Genomic DNA, 20,288 nt, shown 5'->3' on the forward strand with positions numbered 1-20,288 from the left:
TTAGAAATTACAATGTCTATTAAAAGCAATCCCCAACCCCTACTCAGCATTCTCCCTGTGGCAGTGTTTCTCAACCACGTTCCTAAAGGAGCACCAACACTGCATGTTTTGGATGTTTCCTTTTTCTGTCACACTCTTTTCAGTCTCTGCGACTGAGCTGATGATCTGAATAAGGTGTGTTTGGTAAGGGGACATTGAAAATGTGCAGAGCTGGTGGTCCTCCAGGAACATAGTTGAGAAACACTGCCCTATGGGATGGTGGGCCAAATCAAAGGTTATCATGCATGGGCCAACTTTGAGCATTGTGGGCAAATCTAGTTTTGGTATCTCTGTTCTAAACCATTGAGCCAAAAAAGGATTGCACTTTAAAAAATACTATTTGATAATTGGCACCGTTTAAATAGTGTTACCAAACTAAATATTACATCCTCAGTTTTTTCCAATTTCAAGCAGCCTTTACACTACAGTATTAGTTATTGGATATAAAAACCACATTAACTGACCAGAGAGAACGGTCAGGTAGGCGCTGCGGACGCTGTAGCCCATGGTATTTGCCCCCAGACAGATATACATCCCGGCATCCTCGTCTCGGGCCTTCACGATGGCGAGCTTGTTGAGATATGACCCGTCCGGCCTGGACCACACGTCTCCAGTGGGCAACACCACATAATGCTGTCCTCCAACCTCCAGTGTGGAGTTATAGCGGTCTTCTGTGCCCGGATCAACCCGCTTCAGCCACTGTATCACTGGCTTCACGTCACTGTGGACTTTACACTGGAAAGAGGCCGTTCCTCCAAACTCCACTGTCGTGTTGATGGGATGAGTGCCGGTCAGGATGGGTTTGGAGTTTGTGCGCTCTGTGGAGAACAAAACAGATTGAAGCATGAAGCAGTTTGAATGTTCAGTCATTCTGCACATTTGGAACTGAGTGTGGTGTAATGATAAACAGAAACAGTGGTCAGAAACAAGGCATTAGTAGTGAGGTGTTGAGTTGAGGTGTTAATGCATGACATAAGTTTAAGTCTGGCACATGTTTCATGATATCATATTCTCCTGTTCTGGCAACCACATTGGATCATATCTGAACTATTCTTTTCAATAAAAATTGCATATATATTGTATTTGTATAATTGTCCAGTTTTGTTAAGTTACCTGCTGTACCTCAATAAACTCCCCACTGGAAGGGTTTCACAGCAAGCACGATGGATACAACTAAAGCCACCTTTGAACTTTTATTGCGTACACAATGTTCATCCACAAACTAGGCAGCCAGAGTACTAACGCTACACTAGTTTATCAATATTTCGACGTTCTTCTTTGCCATGATGACAGTAAATAATATTTGACTAGATATTTTTTCAAGTGACATTTAAAGGCTTAAATAGGTTAATTAGGTTAAGTAGGCAGGTTAGGGTAATTAGGCAAGTTATTGTGTAATGATGGTTTGTTCTGTAGACTATCGAAAAAATCTAGAGCTTAAAGAGGCTCATAATTTTGACCTTAAAATGCTTCTTAAAAATTTAAAACTGCTTTTATTCTAGCTAAAATAAAACAAATAAGACTTTCTCCAGGAGAAAAATTGTATTAGACATACTGTGAAAAATTCCTTGCTCTGTTCAACATCATTTGGGAAATATTTAAAAAAGAAAAAAAAATTGAAGGGGGGCTAATAATTCTGACTTACAGTATAGAAATGCAACATAAGTGTGCCTGCATTAAAAATAGCATTTTACAAATACCCCGGAACATAATTGCATCTATCACTTATAACATACATATGCAAACAATAGTGACACATCCTGAAAAGTCATACAATAATGATATGGATTTGATATTTAGTACATATAATATAATATAGTACATAATATATAATACATACATATAGTACAAAATACATTTCAAAATCAAGAACATGTCTATATTTTATTGCAAATATATTCATGATTTTTGTATATGTGCAGAATATATAAGCTACTTGTATCTGCAACAAAATATCAAGCAAGAGGCTAATATATTATAAGATGTTAAATATTTGCTTTTATTATATTTAATTATTTGAAACAACACAAACACTTTTATTAAGAACAGGGATAGGCAAAATTAAATTGAAATGTATTTTAAAATAAAATACCAAAAACCTCAATTTTACGTGTATCAAAATACACTGCCACAACAAGTATCAAGATAAAATACTGTATTTTGTATTTTTAAAATACTACAAAATACTTTTATGAGGAAGCATGACAATTCTTCACAAACCTCCTATCAATAGGCATATTCGATCAATTTCTTCATCATTAAACTGATTTGGTGTGGTAAACAATGATTGACCACAATGAGTTTCTCTGAGCAAGTTTAAGTCAGCTTCTCTGCCAACTCATTCACCGCTACTGCTGTACATGAGGAGGTATTCATAAAAATTTCATAAAGTTTTATTCATTATTCATTAGACTTTACACACCTGAAACTTGTCTATAGCACTTGTTCACTGCTGCTCTTATAGTTGTGTGAATTGCTTCCTTGTCCTCATTTGTAAGTCGCTTTGGATAAAAGCGTCTGCTAAATGACTAAATGTAAATGTAAATGTCATAAAGTTTTATGCTCTTTGAATTTAGTATAGATTTTGTACAAACTTTATAGAGAAAGTCCTACTAACATTTTCAATTTCCATAAATCATGTTTTTTTTTTTTTCTTCAAAACTGTATAAAACACAATATCTCAAAACATTTGGGGGGTTTTGACCAGTAGACTGTATTATTTCATATTTTTGTCTCATACTGATTAACTGTGTCAACGTTTGTGATTAACTATAAATTACTATAAATCGGCAAGCGTACCAGCCCTGAACAATAACAGACTGAGAGAATCTATTGGCTAGGAACGGTAATATACATATCCGTAATCTAGTAGAATTATGACGTACAGTTGAGGTCAGAAATATTAGCCCCCCTGAATTATTAGCCCCCCCATTTATTTTTTCCCCAATTTCTGTTAAACGGAGAGATTTTTTTCAACACATTTCTAAACATAATAGTTTTAATAACTCATTTCTAATAACTGATTTATTTTATCTTTGCCATGATGACAGTAAATAATATTTGACTTGATATTTTTCAAGACACTTCTATACAGCTTAAAGTGACATTTAAAGGCTTAACTAGGTTAATTAGGTTAACTAGGCAGGATAGGGTAATTAGGCAAGTTATTGTGTAACGATGGATTGTTCTGTAGACTATCGAAAAAATCTAGAGCTTAAAGAGGCTAATAATTTTGACCTTAAAATGCAAATTTTAAATTTATTATATTTAATTATTTGAAACAGCGCAAACACTTTTATTAAGAACAGGGATAGGCAAAAATACATTGAAATGTATTTTAAAATACTGGTTTTGACCAGTAGACTGTATTATTTAATATTTTGTCTCATACTGATTAACTATGTCAACGTTTGTAATTAACTACACTGGAAAAAAGTGTTGCATGCAAAACTGTTGCAAACAATTTATTTGTGTTGAATTTAAACAAACAAATTAAATTGAGCAATGTTCAACTTAATTTGTTTGTTTAAATTCAGCCCAAATAAATTGTTTACAACCACTTAACGTAAAAAAAATTGAGTAAATCCAAGGAATCATCTTTGAATATTTTTTTTCAGTGTATAAAGAGAACCTGCAGATCAGATACTGGCATTAGAAACAGCTAATGAAGTATTGCAGGTATCACCACTGTAGGACTTTTAGTGTTGTTTGTCTTATTTTCCTGTCTGATTTTGACCTGCTCCTGAATTTACCCCCGTTTATTTGTCTGTTGCTTTCTTTTTATGTGATGCATAATTTCCATCCATACTCCAAGCATTGATTAACGTGTTCAATATTTAACAATTTTCTAGTCTGATTTCAAGCCTTGGCAAATAACTGAGAAAACTATTCAAGGCCTTTATTTAAGTCATCATGTAGACCTCTTACAAAGTATTTTACAGTATTTTAAAAATACAAAAACACGATACACTAAAGTATTTTGATATAAAATATTAACCCATTTTCATAAACCCATTCTCAAATAGCAAAATAAAATTTTGTATTTAAAATACGTATTTGAAATACATGTATCATATTAAGAAAACAACAAAAATGTTTGTTATATGTAAAGTTTAATTTATTGATAAATTATTAATAAAAAATGTATATGCTCAAGCAAACATGTATGAATATATTAACATAAAATATCAAACAAGTGTAAACGCTTATATGAAAGTTTTTCTTCTGTGAATTATTAGTAATGTTGCAAACAGATTTTTAAAGAAAGCATCATAAATTAGTTTGGTAGGGTCAAAATTACATTATGGATATTTTCCACTGCTATCCACCCACTTTGGCTTCCACAACTCACCAATGACATCCACTTTGTATGTGGCATTGATGTGTCCGGCTGCATTGGAGACGTGACAGGTGTATTTTGCACTGTCCTGCGGCTGAAGGTTCTTCAGTGTCAGTGTCCACTGTGGCCGTTTGCTCTGCTGGGGATTGTCCAGCAGGCTCTGGTCTTTCCACCATGTAATGACTGGTGTCGGGTTTCCACTGGCCAGACATTTGAGACGCACCGAGCTGCCGACCGGCTGCTCCAACACTCGCCTGCGCATCTTTGTGGGCTGACTGAAACGCGGCTTCACTGCAGACAGAGTAAAACATTTACAGTATATTCACAACACAGCTGGAAAACAAAATATGTGCAATTCCAGCAATATGGACGTGGCATTTTCAGTAAAAACTCAATTCATAAATTCTCATAAATAAGTATATGTTAATATTATAATAAAACATCAGTTTATATTTCCTAAAAACAACTAACCACACAGTTATAGGATCAGACAAATGTCAATCTGTAAACATATTTTAGATTTTAAATGAGGAGAATAAAGATGCGTTATGGATGTGACCAAAAAAGTTAGTGAGTTTACAGTATACAACATTGTAGAAATGCTGTGAATTAAACTGCATAACCCAAAAGAAACAGTGCTAATCAAAAGAATGAGAGTTGGTTCTCCATTGAACAAAAATGATTGATGTTATTTTATTTTAGATTTTTGCATTTATGAAGAAAAAGCTTTGTTATGTGACAGATGTGAAATTGGCACTTGTGCGGCTTTGGTAAATCAAATATAATTGTTTAAAAACATTGACAGAGACAATTTTGAGTATTTTTACAGTACTGTAAAATACAAGCCTACACAAAAACGTAGAAAGGGTTTCACTATTTTGGTGAAAACTTGATTTTTTTCATGGCAAGGTTGACATTTGCATGGAATTGCTCATATGCTGTTAGTACAGCTATAGGTGTCCATTCACAGGCCCTGATTCAATTCTAATTCACAAGCTCTTGATTCGATTAAATTCTAGTTTTGAATCTTGATTAACTTATTAATTTGATTCAGTAAATATGAATATAGTACTAACCCTGCAGGCAAATTGATATCAAAATGGCATTAAAAACATGTCAAAAGATTGGTCAAAACCTTGAGGTCCCTCTGTCATACACATTGATGCCCTTTTCACCACCAAAATAACCACTCAAAATATTATAATATAAGAAAAGGTTTATTCATCTGAAAGCTTCAATACAAACTGGATTTTCTATCCCTACAATGCATGTAAACATCCTTGATGTCAAATTGACATCTAATATTGGCGTAAAAAAAACTAATCAAAACTCACCTACTGGGAGTGCTATTGATATTTCTAATGAGTGAACAGATGCATGTGTATATTAAAGGAGACTTATTATGGAAAAATCACTTTAATGAGTGAATTAAGCACATTTTTTGTGGTGCAGCAGTAAATATATCCAGCCTCTAATTGTAAAAATGAATTCATTCTATATTTTTTAATCACACTTGATTAATACAGTCTGCAGAAACACTTTGATTGAGGGAGAAAGCCCCGCCCACTAGTGACAATCTCTTTCTCATTAGGATAAACAGCCCTGAGTGAGAAGCAGTCATCCGATATTAGATTTTTCACCAGCTGAAGACTAAGAGGAATGTAAATGTGGAGTTTTAGGAAGCACAAATGAACACTGTAGTCTCCATAGACTGCCTTCTTCAGAGACACTTTTTTTCACATTTTCAGTTTTTCACAGAAATAACGTTACTCCTGTTTTGAATCTGTCTCTATGCTGACACATAGGCATTTGTAGCTCCACCCTCTTTTGAAAAGAGCACCACCTCATTAGAATTTAAAGCGACAGTCACCAAAATGGCAACATTTTGATATCAAAGCCTAAAAGGGGCAGTTTCAAAGAGTTATACAAATACATTTGTGAAGTATTTTGAACACACACACACACACACACACACTCTAGGGACATCAGAGACTTATTTAACATCTTGTAAAAAGGACATAATCCATCCTCTTTAAAAAAGAGCCCACCTCTCTATTACAGATTCATGGAGTATTTTGCTATTACATGAAATAAATGAATCGACCACTTTTAAAAATTGAAAAACCCAGTCCTATATTAAGTAGTCAACATCTCAGTGATTAAATGAAGTATTTTAGAAGCATTCTGGGCCCCTGCTGATGAGCTTGTGTGTTCAATAATACAGATGAAAAATGATTAGGCTGTATTTTATTTATTTACCCCACGGCTCTCTGGTCGGGTCCTGTGGACTCAGATCTGCATTGGGCTCTGCTGCGTCTAGAGAAGGCTGGTTCTGTGGCACAGCTGCATCATCTGAAACACAACCCAAAGAGATCAAGTTAAATACACAATCAAACACTGATCAGTAAATCACTTTATAACATGAAGATGTGGTCACAGGAGCATTTTAACTTTTGATTAGACGTGCTGATATTCAATAATTCAATATATACAGTGATAGTGGACACATAATGTTGTTATCATGGACATTTCAAAATAGTGTTAGTAATTATGGCTATTTAAGTGTTATAATGCCTTTAAAACTATTAAGATTGTTGTATTCATGGTGGCGTTTGAGTATATTTACAAACATATGCCTCATGTAAACAAAATATATCACTATCCTTGCACTATATAACAGACTCATTCCATAATTGCAGAAACATTTACTTTACCATTACTTAACCATTACTTAAAGGCTTAAACATGATAGGGAACATTTGATTGTGTTACTAATTGTTGTTTAATTTTTGGTAAACTCTTTAAACTATTAACAGAGTTAACAATAACAGATTTGACATTTTTTGTTTTGGCATGTCTAAATCAGATGTTTATGTATTTTCATTATACTGTATTAATGTTTTTAAAAGGTGAATGGGAAATTCACAAATATACCGCAATAACAGAGTTGATATACTGTATGATTAATCTATTAGTGTCTCCTAAATATTTTGCACAAATGAATGAGAGAAGAATACTGCCTTAATGCCTTTCAGAGTTTTCCACCAGAGGAAGTGACTTCACTTGGAGCAAGTCACATGATATTTCTATCAGTACTTTCCAGATTGTCATGCTTTTTTATAACTAATGTAACAGAGTTGACCAGAACGTAGAAACAGACAAAAATTTTATTTTTTATTACTGAAAACCCAAATAATCTACAAAACAGATGTTTCATGTTAAAGCGTTTTTAACTTCGTAGAGTTAACACACAAAAAGAGGAAGATTAAACTTATTTAATGATAACTTAGGCTTAATGTAAGATTCAGGAGACAGAGATGGTCAAAATAGATATGTTGAGAATTCTTTTCAAGACAAAATGTCCCTAAATACACATTCAAACATGACAACTTGATAAATGCTAGATATTTATACAGCTGAAGTGAGAATTATTAGCCCTCCTAAATTATTAGCCCCCTGTTATTTTTTCCCCAATTTCTGTTTAACAGGGAGAAGATTTTTTTCAACACATTTCTAAACATAATAGTTTTAATAACTGATTTCTAATTACTGATTTATTTTATCTTTGCCATGATGACAGTAAATTATATTTGACTAGATATTTTTCAAGACACATCCATACAGCTTAAAGTGACATGCAAAAGCATAACTTGGTTAATTAGGTTAACTAGGCAGGTTAGGGTAATTAGGCAAGCTATTGTATAATGATGGTTTGTTCTGTAGACTATCGAAAAAAAAATACAGCTTAAAGGGGCTAATAGTTTCGACCCTAAAATGGATTTAAAAAAATTAAGAACTGCTCTTATTCTAGCCGAAATAAAACAAATAGGACTTTCTCCAGAAGATAAAATATTATCAGACATAATGTGAAAATTTCCTTGCCCTGTTTAACATCATTTGGGAAATATTTTAAAAAGAAAAAAATTCAAAGCTAATTATTCTGATTTCAACTGTATATACAGTACTTGTTTCATAATGATTTTGCCTGAAGGTAATGATTGGTACTACGGTAATCATTGAAAGTTTATGCTGGAGACACACAATGTACCCGCATTTCTAGAACAATTAATAAACAATATAATATAGTAATTGATACTATATGTTTTGCATTGGTCGACACGGTGGCGCAGTGGGTAGCATGATCGCCTCACAACAAGAAGATCGCTAGAGCCCTGGCTGGGTAAGTTGGCCTTTCTGAGTGGAGTTTACATGTTCTCCCCGTGTTCCTCTGGGTGCTCCTGTTTCCCCCACAGTCCAAAGACATGTGCTATAGGTGAATTGAATAAGCTAAATTGACCATAGCGTATGTGTGTGAATGCAAGAGTGTATGGGTGTTTCTTAGTGATGGGTTTCGGCTGGAAGCACATCCGCTGTGTAAAACAAATGCTTGATAAGTTGGCGGTTCATTCCACTGTGGCAACCCCTGATTAATAAAGGGACTAAGCCGAAAAAAAAAAGAATGTTTTTCATTTGTAATTAAAATGATTAAGGGTGGCACGGTGGCTCAGTGGTTTGCACTGTCGCCTCACAGCAAGAAGGTCGTTGGTTCAAGTGCCGGCTGGGCCAGTTGGCGTTTCTGTGTGGAGTTTGCATGTTCTCCCTGTATTAGTGTGGGTTTCTTGCTGGTGGTCCAGTGTCCCACTGTCCAGACATGCACTATAGGTGAATTGAATAAACTAAATTGGCCATAGTGTATGAGTGTTTGTGAATGAGTGTGTTTGAGTGTTTTCGGTACTGGGTTATGGCTGGAAGGGCTGTGAAAAACATATGCCAGAATAGTTGGCGGTTCATTCCGCGGTGGTGAACTTTCTGCTTGCCAAACTTTCTAACAAAGTAGATTTTAATCAAACGTCAATATGAAAAGACATTTGATCCAATTGGTTAACAATCAAAGACAACAACAAGAAATATCTCAGAAAAGAATAACTTACTTCAGCATTTTGCATATAAACAAAACTTTCTTACATAAAAAGACTTTCTAACAACCGATGTGCAGGTAAATCTTTCACAACTCATGAGGCAATTTAAAAGTCACCTTGTTTTATAGTATCCATACCTTTAATTCAATAAGAAAGTGTTTATGTTTTTAAAGCACAAGTGAATCCACTAAAATCTTCCTTAAGCACCGCAGTCTTACATGTCAATCCAAAATACCTCATAGTTTCAGGCACAGTTTAAAGGTTAGTTCAGATATTGGTCAATAAATCATCAGTCAGATGTTTCTCCAGCAATACGAGCTCTTTCATCTTCATATCCACTGTTAACGTCAGCAAATGCTGTCATGTAAATCATGTTGAATGAGTGGGTCAACGCAAAGGCCGACACTTGCTGAGATTTATTTGTAGTGCTTTGAGAGCCATCAAGTCCTCCCAAAAATGTGCCCTGACAAAAACAGACAGTTTTGCTTGGAGATCAGTGGACTGTGAGGTGTGTGTTTTGTTTCAGGACTGGTGACGTTTCAGATCTCCTTAGGAATGATAACCGAGTCAAAAAGACATATTATTTTAGTAGGGTTTGTGCATTGGGGGTGAGCAAACACTGCTATATTGTTTCTTCTCTCCGGTTTCCACACTGTTCAAGATGCAACGGCGTGTTGACTTAACCCAGGACAGGAAACCAATTAACTGACTTTAACCTAAACTGTGCAGACCGAGCTGAGAGCTGCTTTGTTTGGGATGAAGTTCTCTGGCTTGGTTCACAGGAATGCACAGAGAAGCCTCTCAGTTCACTGAATCCACATAAACTGAGCACAGCATCTTTATGTACACGGGATTACTTATTTTGGGCGATCCCACGTCAACAAATGGGTAGGTGACGAAACTGCGCAATAAGTGGCCTCTGAATGCTTTTCATAGCTTATAGTTTAGAGTCTGATACAGCTAGTCCTTGACTTAAGGAGAAAAAGTGAAAGCAAATTTGATCGCCCTCCGTGATAGAATTTAAACACCAAAGACCATGCAGTAGTTGGTGGTTTAAATGTTTTAAAATATGTACACTGTAAATTGCTAAAGGGTCAAATAAATGGCCAAAATATGGACAAACACAACCATTAAAAAAAATAGCGATGTTGGGTTTGCCCATATTTGGCCTAATGTTGGGTTATAACAACACAGCATTTTTTAGAGTGTAATTGAGGTAGAAAATATTGATTGAGGAAGGAATATTTTTTAAGTATCATTTGATTTTAGAAATATTATTAATATTATTTATTTATTTACAAAATATGCAATAATACTTTTAACAATAACTAAAGTATATAAATATATATATATATATATATATATATATATATATATATATATATATATATATATATATATATATATATATATATATATACAGGGCTTTACATTAACACCCGCCAAATGCGGGTAGATTTTAGCAGTGGCGGGTAAGACAGACACTCTCACTGGCCACTTTGGCTGGTTGACAATTATTTTCCCAGATAATAATTCTTAAAAGCAGGGTTCGACAATAAGGATGGTCCAATAAGCATGCAAAGGCGATCTTCGAATTGAGAAGCAACACGACTGACAAAAAATAATTGCGTTCGCAACTTCGCGCGAGCAAAGCAGGTGAATACCAAATGAGAGGATAATTACTCGCTAACAGCTGACTGTTTATAACGCGTGCACGCTCCCATTTCTTTTCGTGAAGCAACTGTGTCTAGAAACACAACTGATGCGATCGGTTCTCTTTCAAATAGACTAGACAAAAAGTTATGAACATGCATCCACAGTCTTGCTGCTTTCAAGATTTCCAGAGTTGACTTATTGTTAGCAGCGCCAGTTGCTTTCACTTAAACCATTCTTTAAACAGATTATTAATGGGTCTAACGTTAACCGTGTGTGTGATCATCCTTTCATTATCACACGGTTTGTTTTTTACCTGCTTTCTTTGGGTTAATATGGTTTAATTGTCATTTTTTACAATAACGTTGCTTTAATGGGAGATTAACTCCCCCTTTTTGTGTAGTTAACTGGTGATCTGGGACCTTTAGCCAGGACAGATTACTGTGCATATGTTTTGTTAAATAAAAAGTATAGTATACAGCTATTTTTAGCTTGTTCTGAAACATTTAAAATTTGTGGCTAAGAAATAATTAATTGTTTATGTTTGTTGTGGTCAGAGATAAAATTTTTTAAATCCTTCATTTTGAGCTCTGAAAATGATGTGAAATAAAAACTGATTGTAATACTATGAAACCATGACCCATTTGCTCTTGATTATTGAGCTCATACACGACACACAAAAAGTGAAATGAATGAGGAGGCATGTGGAGATAACGCAAAATCTAAATCAAGTAATTTTAGCAGGTCAAAGTCATATTTATGAGTACAAAATATATTTTCCCAACAATAAAATTGTGGCTAGTGAAAATGGCGAGTGGCTAGTAATGTTGGAAAACTACTAGCCACAGTGGCTGGTGATCAAAAAAGTAAATGTCATATATATATATATATATATATATATATATATATATATATATATATATATATATATATATATATATATATATTAACACATGTGTATGATGTAAATATATGTGAATATACTACTACTACTACTACTAATAATAATAAAAAAAACTACTAATAATAAACTACTACTACTACTACTACTAATAATAATAATAATATGTATATTGACTATAATAATAATAATAATAATAATAATAATAATAATAATAATAATAATAATAATCTTTGATACCCCCCCAAAGAAAATCAATAATTCAATAATCAATAAATAATAAATCAATAAATCAAATCAATAATTATTGGTGAGAATCAAATATAATAATAATAATAATAATAATAATAATAATAATAATAATAATAATAATAATAATAATTATTATTATTATTATTATTATTATAAAATAATAACATTAATTTAATAATAATAATAATAATAATAGCAATAATATTAATAATGACAATAATTATATTGACAATAATAATAATAATAATAATAATAATAATAATAATAATAATAATAATAATAATAATAATAATAATAAAAGTAATAATAATTTGCATGCATGCACAAAACCAATTCACATGTGCAAAATAAAGGCAGCTTTAGTTCAGACCCTACATTTCTATAAAACCGAACATGACAATGATCGTTTGGTGAGGTTTCTTTAGTCAGGAAAGTCTTCAAAACTGCTTTTCTATAGTTTATGCTGTCCTGAGACTGTGTGTGTAGCTGCTGTGTAGAGAAGCACCACATCTTTGTCTCAGCTAATCCCCATGTGCAGAGCCCAGGCCTCGCATGCTCAACACACACATCCAGGCCAAATCTAGCAGAAGTGTTTTTACCAGGCTTCAGACCATTGTTACCTTTGGCCTGGGGTGCAGGAGCAAAAGTAAGCCATTGCTGCTCTATTCAACAGCAGCGGAGTGGAATCAGTGGAGCTTTATGAGAGCTAAAGTGGTCTTACTGAAAGCCCGACCTCAGACTCTCTGTTCTCTGGACTGTGAAGGGCGAGTTGTCTAAACAGGTGTCCGAAAAACAGAGGTTTTTACTGACACTGCATTCTAGAGCTGTTTGGCATTGTGGGAATTACAATGCATGTTTTAGTGGAGTGATGTTTATTTAAAATATACTGCCCAAATTATGCTTAATTTATTTTAAGTGTACATTAGCATACTTTCTCAGATGAATGCACTTCCTATCAAGGCATTCTTCATTTGATAGGGTGCAGTAGAAAAGTTAATTACTGTCCAATTTCTCTTACACTGTTTAAAATATGGCAAAAAGTCATAACAACAAATGTTACAATCTGTTGCTTTGACTTAATTTAATATAAATTAGGATTTATTTTATTTTATTAAAGTTATACAAAGTTTAACTTAATATTTGTAGTCAGTTTGGCTGATGTAAGATGAGTTAAACTAAACTAAAGAATTTAAGGCAGATTTTGTTTATTATTTTATAGTGTACGCTCGATCAGAATATCTTTGCGATGAAACAAGTAAAGTCTTTATGAGTAAGTCACTGAAGCACTCATTCAAGAAATCCATTCAAAACATTCAACATTCAAGTCTTTGAAGGCGAGTCATTGAGTCATTTATTCAAGAGATTTTCCCCCAAACTGTTTAATTATCCAGTAATGAGACACATAGTCTTTTTGAGTAAGTTAATATGTCACTCTATCAAGAGATTTGTTCAAAATTGTTAATTCATACAGTAATCAGAAAGGTGAAGCCTTTATGAGTAAGCCACTGAATCTTTCGTCTAATGAATCCATTCAAATTGGTTATTCATCCAGAAATGATGCAAGTGACATCTTATATAATGATAAATGATTTATATAAGGGAGTCGTTCAGTCATTTGTTCAAGAGATTTTTCCAAAAAATGGCTAATTATCCAGTAATGAGAAAAATGGTTTTGAATAAGTCATTGAGCCATTAGTTTAAAAGAATTGTCAGAAAAATGGTGATTCCTCTAGTAATGAAACAAGTGTCTTATTGAATCATTTTTTTCAAGATATTTGTTCCAAAATGGCGATTCAAAATGAACTTTGATGAACTATAAAGTGTAGTCACTGAGTGATTCGCTGAATCATTTGTTCAAAGAATTCTTTTCAAAAATGCTGATTCAATCAGTAATTAAAAAAGGAAGTATTTATGAGTAAGTCACTGAATCTTTCGTCCAAGGAATTCATTCAAATTGGTCATTCATTCAGAAATGATGCAAGTGACATCTTTATAGGCGAGTCGTTCGGTCATTCATTCAAGAGATTTTTCCCAAAAATGATTAATTATCTAGTAATGAGAAAAGTAGTCTTTTGAGTAAGTCAACGAGCCATTAATTTAAAAGAATAGTTCAAAAATTATGATTCATCCAGTCTCAAGTGTGAGTGTGTCACTGCATCATTTTAAGAGATTTGTTCCAAAATGGTGATTCATTTTATAATGAAACAAGTGGTCACTTAGTGATTCTGTGAATCATTTGTTCAAATGCGGATTCATCCATTAATTAAAAGTAAGTCTTTATGAGTAAATCACTGAAACTTTCGATCAAGATATTCATTCAAAATGGTGATTCTTCCAGAAATTATGCAAGAAAAGTCTTTTTAAGTGAGTCATTCACTCATTCGTTCAAGAGATTTTTTCCAAAAACATGATTAATTATCCAGTAATGAGAAAAGTAAATCGTTTTAAATAAGTCATTGAGCAATTGTTAAAAAATGGTGATTCATCCAGTAATGAAACAAGTGCGTTATTGTTATTGTAAGTGTGTTATTTTTCAAGAGATTTGTTTCAAAATGGTGATTTATTCTAAACAAGTGTAGTCAATGAGTGATTCACTGAATCATTTGTTCGAATGATTTCTTCAAAAATGCTGATTCACCCAGTAACAAAAAAGGAAGTATTTATGAGTAAGTCACTGAATCATTTTTGTTTAAGAAATCCATTCAAATGGTGATTCATGCAGAAATGATGTAAGTGAAGTCTATAGGCAAGTCATTCAGTTATTCGTTCAAGAGATTTTTCCCAAAAATGATTAATTATTCAGTAATGAGACAAGTAGTCTTTTTTAGTAAGTCAATGAGCCATTAATTCAAAAGAATTGTTCAAAAATTATGATTCGTCCAGTAATGAAACAAGTGTGTCACTGCAATATTTTATGAGTAAGTCACTGAATATTTCGTCCAAGATATTCCTTCAAAATGGTGATTCATCCAGAAATTATGCAAGAAAAGTCTTTATAAGTGAGTCTTTCAGAGATTTTTCCAAAATACGCAGTGCAGTGTATGCAGTCATGAACAAGTAAATTCTTTTTGAGTTAGCCATTGAGCCATTACTTCAAGACATTTGTTCCAAAATAGTGATTCATCTAGTAAAAAAAAGGTTCATTGAGTCGTTTGTTTGAGAGATTTTATGAAATTGGGTATTTATCCAGTAATGAAACAAGATGTCTTTATAATTGAATCATTGATGAGTCATTTGTTTAAGAAATTCATTATTACCACTTTGCCTCTAGTAAATGATTTCATTTAGTTGTCTCTTCAGAATTGTGATCTCCATTTGATACAAAAATTGAGATTCTTAGTCTATCCAGAATGGTGCGGCTCAACTCTCAGTTGTCTTTACTCGGTTTGGACAGGAAATAGCAGTAAAGGAGCTCTGAATCTCTGAAGCACAGGGGCTCATTTTCCTCTGCAGCCCCATAGAAACATGTATAGAAAAAGGGGGCTCCCAAAAAAAGAAGGGCTCGGTCCAGAGAGGTCCACGGATCAGCTTACAAATGATCTTCATGTGGACTCAGTGTTAATAAGGCTCACATTTTATTTTTTCCAACTGGGACGAAGTTGAAAGCAGCGCCTTCAAAAAGGCTCATTCTCTATTCATACCTGTGCGCAAACATACATTCCTGTAGATCTGTCATACAGAGCTCCACATGCTTGGAAAAAAAATCAAAGCAAAACAAACACGGAGCAGAGAGCAGGTTGAAACGCTTCTAGTGATTTTCAGCATCGAGGGCGACTCTAAATAAAATAAACATCAAAGGAAGAAAGGTCTCGTTACCTTTTTACTATCAGAGACGTAATGAAGATTGAGGATTGTGGAGAAACTTACTAAGACATTTGGCTGAAGGTGATGCAGTAAAGTAAAGGAGAACACTGTCAATGCTGTTTCCCAGAGTAAGATTATATGCTGTAAAAATCTTTTAAATCAAACAAAGACAAATGGAGTGGCTTTTTAATATTTCACATTTCATTGTAATTATTTTTTTGTAATTATTATAAATTTTTAATCACATTTTTTCCTTGGAGCATTATTTTAATATTCAGTAAATGTTGTTTCTTTATTAATAGTTGAATTTCCAGATGTTCTGTTTTTAGTTACATTTCAGTTCGTGTTTCAGTAATTTGTTTTCAGTAAATGAATTTTTGCTCTTTTGAAGACAGTTTTAATTTATTTTAAATGTAATTTTAGTTATTTTAGTACACATAATAAAATATCTAAAATAATAATATCTAAAATAATAAAATAAGCAATTAATTTATTAGAAAATTTATAAAAACATTTCTGCAGCTATAGCAGAAAATTATACCTTAATTATAATAAAACATAATATAATATAATATAATATAATATAATATAATATAATGTAATATAATATAATATAATATAATATAATATAATATAATATAATATAATATAATATAATATAATATAATAAAACATAATATAATATAATATAATATAATATAATATAATATAATATAATATAATGTAATATAATATAATATAATATAATATAATATAATATAATATAATATAATATAATATAATGTAATATAATATAATATAATATATATAATATAATATAATATAATAAAACATAATATAATATAATATAATATAATATAATATAATATAATATAATATAATATAATATATATAATATAATGTAATATAATATAATATAATATAATATAATATAATATAATATAATATAATATAATATAATATAATATAGGTCCTTAAATGGTTCTGATCTTACCTTGAAGGGATAGGTTTCTGTCAGTATAGGTGACTATAGATTGAGGTGGACACCCATTACATGTAACCTAACCCACAAGGTTCAATTCTGGCACCTCTCCTGTTCAACTGTTCCCGCTGAGCCAAATAATAAGAAAGAACCAAATCTCCTACCACAGCTATGCTGATGACACTCAGATCTACTTAGCCTTACTGCCTAATGAGTTCAGCCCCATTGACATCCTCTGCCAATGCACTGATGAAATTAACAGTTGCATGTGCCAAAACTGTCTGCAGTTCAACAAAGAAAAAACTTAATTCATTGCATTTTGGGAACAGAGATGAGTTTTTCAAGGTGAATGTGTACCTTGGCTCTAAGGGTTAAACAACAAAAAATAAGGTCAAGAATCTTGGTGTGATTCTGGAGTCAGATATGGGTTTCAGTATTCATGTCAAAGCAGTAACTAAATCAGCATACTAAAATCTCAAAAACATTACATTAAGAATTAGATGCTTTGTTTCCAGTGAAGACTTAGAGAAACTTGTTCATGCTTTTATCAGCAGCAGGGTGGATTACTGTAATGGACTCCTCTCCGACCTAACCAAAAAGACAGTCAGACAGTTGCAGCTCATCCAGAACGCTGCTGCCAGGATTCTGACCAGAATTAGAAAATCAGTTCTGGCTCCCAGTTACATTCTGAATAGATTTTAAAGTATTCTTACTTGTCTATAAATCACTGGCCTAGGACCTCAATACATTACAGATATGCTCACTGAATACAAATCTAACAGATCACTCAGATCTTTAGGATCAAATAAACTAGAAATGCCAGGAGTTCAGTCAAAGCAGGGTGAATCGGCCTTCAGCTACTGTGCCCCCCGCTGCTGGAATAAGCGTCCAGAAATGATCAGATGTGCACTGTTATGTCTTTCTTTCTTTTTTTTTATTATCTTTTATAACCTTTCATGTATACACATTTTAATCTGTTTTTAATCAATTTTATTATTTGTTTTAATTTTCTTATCTCTTTTAATAAAGTTAATGTAAAGCACTTTAAATTGCCACTGAGTATGAAATGTGCTAAATAAATAAACTTGCCTTGCCTTGCCTTGCCTTGCCTATAATATAATATAATATAATATAATATAATATAATATAATATAATATAATATAATATAATATAATATAATATAATATAATATAATATAATATAATATAATATAATATATAACTTCAAGTAAAAAACTTTTCAGATAACGTTTCTTTTCGTTTCAGGTGACAAATATTATTTTACTTGCTTTAGTTAGCCCTGCGGTATAGTGGTAAAAATGGACTAAACATGAACTGGCACTTTTTTTCGCATTAGAACCATAACGCTTTCCAGTCCTTTTGATCATTTTGTTCTTGATGAAAACATTTCAGAGCTCTAATCTTTTCAAAAAGAAGCACGATTATGTATTTTCATGTATTCAAATGTATTACTGGATGAAGATGAAAGGAAATACACTGAGCTCTTACAACAGCAAGTGCTTATTCCTGCCAATAAAATCCAAACAAAACATCAAATCAGATGGGTAAGGTAAGCCTTCATGCCTTTTTAAACAGCAAAAAATTTATTTGATATCTCTATTTTGTTAGCTTTACACATTCACCTCATTTCCATCTGTATATTTGCCATATCTTTGACTGAAGAGCCAAATTAGAGAGCGTTGGTGCTTTCTCAACAGGGAAAGACAGAGAGAAGCAATGGAGAAAGGGTAATTAGAAGTCTCCTTGTGTCTTTTATAGAGCCATAAGTGGTTTGGAGCAACAGTCGTATGGCGACTTGGGAGGAAATTGGCCAAACCTAATGTGCCTGTGCTCTTTTCTTCTTGGATGCAAGTGGATCGGGCCCCGAGGATCCTCTGGCCCCTCTAATGAGGTGGATGAAAGGCCCTTTAATGTGGCTCTCTGATGAAGGTGGATAATTTGCATCCTTTTGCTTTAATTAAAACCTTTGCTCCCCCTGCAGCTCAGTAGTATGCCGTGAAAACAAAGGCATGATGTGAGTCTGCGCTGAATTGCATATGGAAAGAAAATGCAGGGTGGGAATGAAATGCATCAGGAAAACTTACCAAATATAGTCCAAATATTTAGTACATCTACTGGATGCTGTAATTTGGAGATAAAGTTGGGTCTAGAAGTCTGAGAGCTTTTTTTTTTTGGATTAAAACCTATACATGCACTACCATTTTAGTGCTGTCAAATGATTAATCACCATTAATCGCATCGAAATTAAAAGTTTATATTTAGAAAATATTGTATAAAATGCTTGTTTACATATATGAAATACTAATTATATATAAATTTAAATATATATGTAAATAAATTTCTTTTAGGTGGCATGGTGGCTCAGTGGTTAGCACTGTCGCCTCACAGCAAGAAGGTTGCTGGTTTGAGTCCTGGCTGGGTGAGGTGGCAAAGAGAAGGAAAATAAATGAATGAATAAAACTTCTTTTGTATACTTTTGCATAAATATACACAGTAGTACACACGCATATGTTAAGTAAATAAAAAAAACTTGATTAATCATTTGACAGCACAATATATAACAAAGAATATATATATATATATATATATATATATATATATATATATATATATATATATATATGTTTAATATTTAATAATTTTAATATTATTTACTGTCATCAGGGCAAAGATAAAATAAATCAGTTATTAGAAATGAGTTATTAAATGTATTATGTTTAGAAATGTGTTGAACAAATCTTCTCTCCGTTAAACAGAAATTGGCGAACAAATAAACAGGGAGGGCATATATATATATATATATATATATATATATATATATATATATATATATATATATATATATTATGTATATATATATATATTTCAGTTTCCTGTTCTTAGCTGACAGGAGGCGCACCTGGAGTGGTCTTCTGCTACTGTAGCCCATTTGCCTCAAGGTTTGATGTGTTGTGTGTTCAGAGATGCTCTTCTTCAGACCTCGGTTGTAACGAGTGGTTATTTGTGTTACTGTTGCCTTTCTATCAGCTCAAACCAGTCTGGCCACTCTCCTCTGACCTCTGGCATCAACAAGGCATTTGCGCCCACAGAACTGCTGCTCACTGGATATTTTCTTTTTTTCGGGCCATTCTCTGTGAACCCTAGAGATGGTTTTGCGTGAAAGTAGATCAGCAGTTTCTGAAATAGCAGACCAGCCCGTCTGGCACCTACGACCATGGCACGTTCAAAGTCACTTCAATCACCTTTCTTCCACATTCTGATACTCGGTTTGAACTGCAGCAGATCGTCTTCACCATGTCTACATGCCTAAATGCATTGAGTTTCTGATTGGCAGATTAGAAATTTGCATTAACAAGCAGTTGGACTGACATATTTATA

The 20,288-nt window shown here is 32.9% G+C and overlaps 1 protein-coding gene across 1 annotated transcript in view; it reads right to left on the reverse strand.

The window, feature by feature from the left end:
• The window catches only part of fgfrl1b (fibroblast growth factor receptor like 1b), an 82,174-nt gene that overhangs the window by 4,265 nt on the left and 57,621 nt on the right, over positions 1-20,288 (reverse strand). The window contains exons 4-6 of the mRNA XM_056472304.1: positions 6,638-6,730; positions 4,391-4,669; positions 504-857 (exon numbers count right to left, since the gene is read on the reverse strand). Coding sequence (XP_056328279.1) covers positions 504-857; positions 4,391-4,669; positions 6,638-6,730 — 726 coding nt within the window. The remainder of the gene's footprint in view (positions 1-503; positions 858-4,390; positions 4,670-6,637; positions 6,731-20,288) is intronic.

Source organism: Danio aesculapii, chromosome 14, assembly GCF_903798145.1.
Source record: "Danio aesculapii chromosome 14, fDanAes4.1, whole genome shotgun sequence".
Lineage (NCBI taxonomy): Eukaryota > Metazoa > Chordata > Actinopteri > Cypriniformes > Danionidae > Danio > Danio aesculapii.